The 6,089-nt window shown below is 50.9% G+C and overlaps 1 protein-coding gene across 2 annotated transcripts in view; it reads right to left on the bottom strand.

Annotated features, from left to right (window-relative positions):
* Window positions 1-1,620, bottom strand: part of SORT1 (sortilin 1) — a 74,990-nt gene extending 73,370 nt beyond the window's left edge. For both annotated transcript variants that reach the window (XM_056139107.1, XM_056139106.1), the window contains exon 1: window positions 1,243-1,620. In XM_056139107.1, coding sequence (XP_055995082.1) covers window positions 1,243-1,551 — 309 coding nt within the window. In that variant the 5' untranslated portion in view covers window positions 1,552-1,620. The remainder of the gene's footprint in view (window positions 1-1,242) is intronic.
* Window positions 1,621-6,089: the final 4,469 nt, after the last annotated feature.

A 6,089-nucleotide genomic window follows, 5' to 3' on the forward strand; every position in this document is an offset into this window, starting at 1 on the left:
TGTGAAATGGGAGGGTGGAAGGGTACAAGGGTTTGGGCGCTATCTTCCCCCTCCCCCTGTCAAATAGGAAGTTTTCTCAGTATACAGCCCCACCCTCCCTGTCTTTCCCAACCTGTCACACCCGTCTGCACTTGCTTGGTCATCTTGAAGCAGCTGCTACTTGGACTCCATCAAGCAGAGTTATTCCTAACAGCTTGTGCCTGAACTGCTGCCCGCCTGTCCCCAGGTCTGAGAATTATGCCCCGTCTAGTACAGGGGTGAGAAAGAGAGACTCCGGGAGAGACTGAGCTTACTCAGGCTGACAGACTGACAGCTTAGGTTCTTATGTACAAGAACAAGGGCAGTTAACCATTCATCCCAAGCAACTCTCTCCAGAAGAGGAAAAGGACAGAGTGGAGAAAAACAGACCCAGTCGAAAAAATTTCATGCAACTATGAAGAGCAACAGCTCAGTCATTCGTTTGAGCAAAACACGAGAAAGACGTCCAAATTGCACAGGGGCCAGGAGATTCTTCACAAGTGACTGTCAGCCCCGTAAGTGTGCAATGGTTGAGCGCTTGTCCCTAGGGACAGAGTTTTAAGTTGTCGAGGAGGACCGAGATCGAAGCCGAGTATCTTCATCGCGCTTCTGAACCGCTGGAAAGCTTGCCCCAACAGGACATCCTGGCCAGTCCTAAGCCACAACAGAAGGTCAAACTGCAGGCGTTAAGCGACAACCTACACAGATGGGAGCTCATGCATGTCATGCCATTATCCAAGCCCTCGTTCCCGAATCTATTAAAATTGCACGCAGTCACCTGACAACGGCCCGCGGGTCCCTGCCCACCCTTCGGAGTACAGACCCACCCGGGCACACACCCCGGCTTGCACGCAACCCAACTTCTGCAAGCACTTGAAGGGGTGACTGCGCCCCCCGGCTTCCCGGGGGATTAAAACAGCGCGATCGGATCCGGATTATTTATGCAAGACGGGAAACCGCGACGCTCAAGAGGTTTTGACAACTCGGGGGGGTGGAAAGAACGCCCTGGAAGTCTCCGATTGCGCCCCTGTGACGAAACACAGCGGCGGCGCGCCGGGGGCCGCTCCCGGGCCCGGCTCCGCCCGCCGCAGTTTCGGGGCCGCGGGGAGGGGGCGCGGGGCCGCGGGGTCCTGGAGCGCGCGGGCCGGAGCCGCGGCAGCCCCTCCCCCTCCCCCGCGGCGGCTCCCCACGACCCCCGCGGCGGCCGGGCCGGCGCCCGCTCACCTGGTGCGTGTTGTTGGTCAGCCTGGCCACCGAGTCCCGGATCCCGCCGCAGTCCTCGTCCCCGTCGGGGGCGCTGCGGCGCCAACGGCCGCCGCGGGGAAACGGGCCCCCGGGCGCGGCCGCGCGCAGCCCCCAGCTCACCCCGACGGGGCCGGTCCAGCGCGACAGCGGCGCCGCGGGCGGCGGCGGCGCGTCCAGCCGGTCCTGGCCCAGGCAGGTCGGCGGCAGCAGCTGGAGGAGGAGGAGGAAGAGGCCGAGGCCGTGGGGCCGGCGCGAGAGGCCGTCCGCAGCTCCCCGGGGCCGCTCCATCGCCGCCGAATGCCTGCGCCGCCGACACCTGCCGCCCGGCGTGCCCGCCCACCCCCGCCGGCGCCGCGCCACACCCCCGAGCCGAGCCGGCGCGGCCCGGAGACACGCAGCCGGGCCTCTCCGCCCATAGGCCGCCGGCCCGTCCGTCTCCCGGCGCCCGCCGCTCATTGGCTGCGGCGCCTCCTGCTTCGGGGGTCCTGGATTCGGATGCCGAGTCGCGGGGCTGATTGGCTGGAGCGAGGCCGAGGAGGCTGAGGTCATCCCCCGCCCCGCGCCGGCGTCTCGGGGCTGGGCTTCCAGAGTTCGGCAGGAGCGCTCCTCCTTCCCCGGCACCCCCGCCCCGGCCCCGGGCTGCGCCCTCCGGCAGCCCTCGCTGGCAGTGGAGGGAGGCCCCTCCTCTGCCCCGGAGACGCCCCTGAAATCCCTAGGGCTGCCGGAGGCCAGCACGGCCTTCTGGGGGAATCCTGGTGCTCGGAGCTTCGTCCTGAACCCGAGCTGCCTTCAGCTCTGGACCCCCGAGCAAAGGAGCGCCCATCTCCTGGGGCAGTCGCCTTGCTGCCTGTGAAAGCCCATCACGAACAACCTTGTAGCTGTGTATCTCACGGTGATTCCATTGAAAATACAGAAATGAACAGGAAAGAACTAAGACCTAAAAATAAGAGAAGAAATAAAGGGTGTAGGGAGGCAATGCGAACTGTGTGGGCTAACCCCATCCAGGGTCCGATAGCATCAGGATGTCCGTGACTCAGGCAGGCAAGAGTAGAGAAGTCTGCCCAACACTTAGAACCTTTATCGGTCTCTTCGCAGGGAGGGAGCACAAAAATGAAATTGCATACTGGACTCGGAAAGTAGCTTAGATTTTAGGCACACTGGTAGGAGGCCAGAGACTTGGCCCCCTTTGCCTAGGTCAGACATTCTACAGATGCTAATTTCTTTACCACACCGCCTTAACCCTGCAATGAGTGCGTTGCACAAGTTTGATTTTCAGTATATGATGTCTCCTAAATTAGCACCCCGCCTCCAATAAATAAAACAAACCCCCTACGCGCTGTTTCCTTTATCGTAGAAACTGTACACCTAACTTCTAGAACACGCAGCGCAAGTAAAACCAGTTCTGCATCTTAATCTTACTGACTCTATCCCTTTACAATGCTAGAAGTCGTTGAGTAGAAGTGGCAGCACACAGAAAGTATGCAAGTAAAAATTTTAACCATAAACCAGGTTAGAGAACGAAAGAGAACATATAAAAGGCAAAGAGCTGCAGTAGCAGACCAAGGCTGACATTAGGATACTTCCAGTCTTATTAACTTGCAACAAAGATTTACAACTGTTTCCAGAACAAAACATGAGAAGTGAAAAAATATTTTTGAATGGCACCTGAGCAAGAAGGTAAAAAGACGAGTCTTCTAAGTTCTCAGGTATTGAACTGACACTGTAAAGCTCCTTGGAAACGCAACAATGTTTCGCTTTCTATTATTTGCCAGGTGTCAGTTTATTTTCTTAATATACCGGCTAGTTTTTATCTATACCAACTACGGAGTAGATCACAAGACAGTCAGTTCCAATAGCATGTGATTAGCTGGCTGGGAGAAGAAGGGCCATACAGGAATATTTCTTTGTTTGGGTGACACAAAGATGAATGGTCTATTGTCTTACTCCAAAAAAAGAAACGTTAACTCAACAGTGCCATCTTCTGGAGAAACTATCAAATACACCTTAAAACCCAAAATTAATGTCACAAGGATGTGATACCCTACTTTTTGTTTTGTTTTGGGGACACACCTGACTGTGCTCAGGGATCACTCCTGGTGGTTCTCAGAGAACTATGTACTGCCACAGATCAAACCCAGGTCCACTTGATCACTTGATATCCTGTTACTCATGGATTTGCTCAAGCGGGTGCCAGTAACGTCTTCACTCATCCCTGTTGCGTGCTAGCGTAGCGCAATGGCATCTGCCCGTTCCAGGAACGTGAAGAGCCTCAAACGGATCGTTACGGGTCTTGACGAAGAAGTCTGACCATCTCGTAGGTGGGCAGCCACGCGATCTTTTGACATCCCGTGGAATCCAGTCGGTAATGGCTCTAGTCCAGCGGTCGTCTCTAAATCTCATTACGTGTCCAGCCCATCTGATTTTCGATGCCTTGGCAAACAAGACAGTGTCCCTGATTCTTGAGCATTGACGGAGGTCGGAACTCCGGATTCTTTCTCTTATTTGAGTGAAGTGTGATACTCCAAGCATAGCTCTTTCAATTCCTCTTTGAGAGACCCGAATAGAGTTCTCATCCTGTTTTCGTAGGACCCAGGTCTCTGAGGCGTATGTTAATGCAGGAAGAACAGTGGAATCGAAGAGATGTGCTCGGAGCTGGAGGTTCTTCATCCTCTTAGTTATTTCTTCGACGCTCTTGAAGGCGTTCCAAGCCGCTTTCTTCCTCCTGCGCAACTCAGGTGCCAGGTCATTCATCATGTTGACTTTTCGACCTAGGTACACATAACTGTTGCATTCGGAGTTGATCATTCCATTGAGAGCAAATGGAACATCAGGAACAAGTCTGTTTCTCATAAACATTGTCTTTGTGAGATTCAGCTGCAGTCCGACCTTCCCACACTCATGGTCAAAGTTGGCCAGCATTTGTGCCGCTTAGCTAATGTTTGGTGTTATTAGAACAATGTCATCAGCGAAACAGAGGGGTTGTAGTTGCCAACCGTCTATCTTCACTCCCATTCCTTCCCATTCCAGTTGTCACATGACATTCTCGAGGGTGGCACTGAAGAGTTTTGGTGAAATGGTATCACCCTGCCGAACCCCTCTCTCTCTTGACATCGATGATCACTTCTTTGTATAATGGTGAGATCCTGGTAGTGAATCCGTAATACAGCTCATGGAGGATCCCGATGTATTGAGTTTAAACGACCTGATTGGCTAGGGCTTCAATGACTGCTTCCATCTCAACAGAATCAAAGGCCTTCTTTAAATCAATGATTTAAATAAATTTATTAAATAAACCCAGGTTTAAATAAACCCAGGTCCACTTCATGCAAAGGGCTTCCCCACTGTACTCTCCCCAGGCCCTGTACCTTATATTTTAATTTGTTGCATTTATTATTACATGATTTCAGGACATGTATTTTCTTTTTCAAACTCTAGACAGTTTTCTTCCAGCTGGAGCACACACTTGGCATGTAGGAACTGTGGGTTCAATCTCATACTGTGCCAAGACACTTCCTTTAGCATCACTGGGAGCTACTGTGCACTCCAGCACTCTTAGGTGTGGGCCCAAAACCCAACAAAAACAGAGGATATAGTACTTTGGATCTGGAACTGAAAAAGTACTTAAGTAAATTTAGTTTTTCATTTCATTAATGACAGACGCATCTTTAAGATGAAAGCTGTACTGGTCAGTTCGTCTTGTGAAATACTCCACACAAGGTCTTTAAGTGCGTGGCCAAAAATAAGTCAATTCCTAAAAACTTCACTTGTTGGGGAGACTAGGTTATATCCACTGGGTGTTCAGGCAGTGTGTGTGGGGCAGGGGGGCATGCCCAATTGTGTTCTCATGAGGTTCTCAGAGGACCATGTGGTGCTGAGAATCAAATCAGGGTTAATCCAAGGCAAGCACCTTAATTCATACTTTCTCTCTAGCCCCAAACTATTTTTTCCCCCATATACCATAATGAAAAGACGAGTAAAAAGTGATTGCACGTCACAAAACACTTGCATTTTAGTAAGATTTCTCTGATTCGGACCTGGAAACTGTACAGTGGGTAGGGTACTTGCCTTATATGTGGCAGACTCAGGTTCCATCCCCAGCACCCCATATGATATCCCAAATTCTTCCAGAGTAATCTGAGCACAGAGCCAAGAATAAGTACTGAGTACTGTGGGATATGGGTGAACTCCCAGTCCCCAAAAAGAATTATGATGGAAAAAGTCACTCTGAAGGAAAACTGGGTGCTAAAAGGATGTAAAGTAATAGTACTGTAAACCAGTGCCTAAAAGGGGAAAGAAAAAAATAAAGTGCCGCCATAGAGACAGGAGGGAAACTGGGGACATTGTGGAAGTGGTGAAGAGCTTGGTGTTGGAATACTGTATACCTGAAACTTAATCATGAGTAACTTTGTAATTCACGCTGATTCAATTAAAAAAAATTAGGGGAAAAAAGATTTCTGATTCTACTAACTGGATACAAAAGACAACTTGTAGGGTTTTAACTCACTCCAATCCTCTGGCCAGGTGGTTTTAAAATTTCACAGAAAACCAAAGCTCATTTTTTTGAGGTTTTGGGCCTTACCTAGAGACACTCAGGGGATCATTTGGGGTGCAGGGAATCAAACCCAGGATGGCTTCATGCAAGGTACTCTCTCTCCCAAATGTTCTCTTTTAATAATGCCACTGGAATTATAAAGGGAAACAAATGTGCAATTTTACCAGTTGCAGTAGTGTAAGGTCCAAATACACTGCCCAGGCAGTAAGAGAAAATACTGTAAGGGAAGCTGAAACACTCACAAGCTACTATTCTTAGAATTTTTCCCTTACAC

The sequence above is a fragment of the Sorex fumeus genome, unplaced genomic scaffold (genome assembly GCF_029834395.1).
Source record: "Sorex fumeus unplaced genomic scaffold, SorFum_2.1 ptg000131l, whole genome shotgun sequence".
NCBI lineage: Eukaryota > Metazoa > Chordata > Mammalia > Eulipotyphla > Soricidae > Sorex > Sorex fumeus.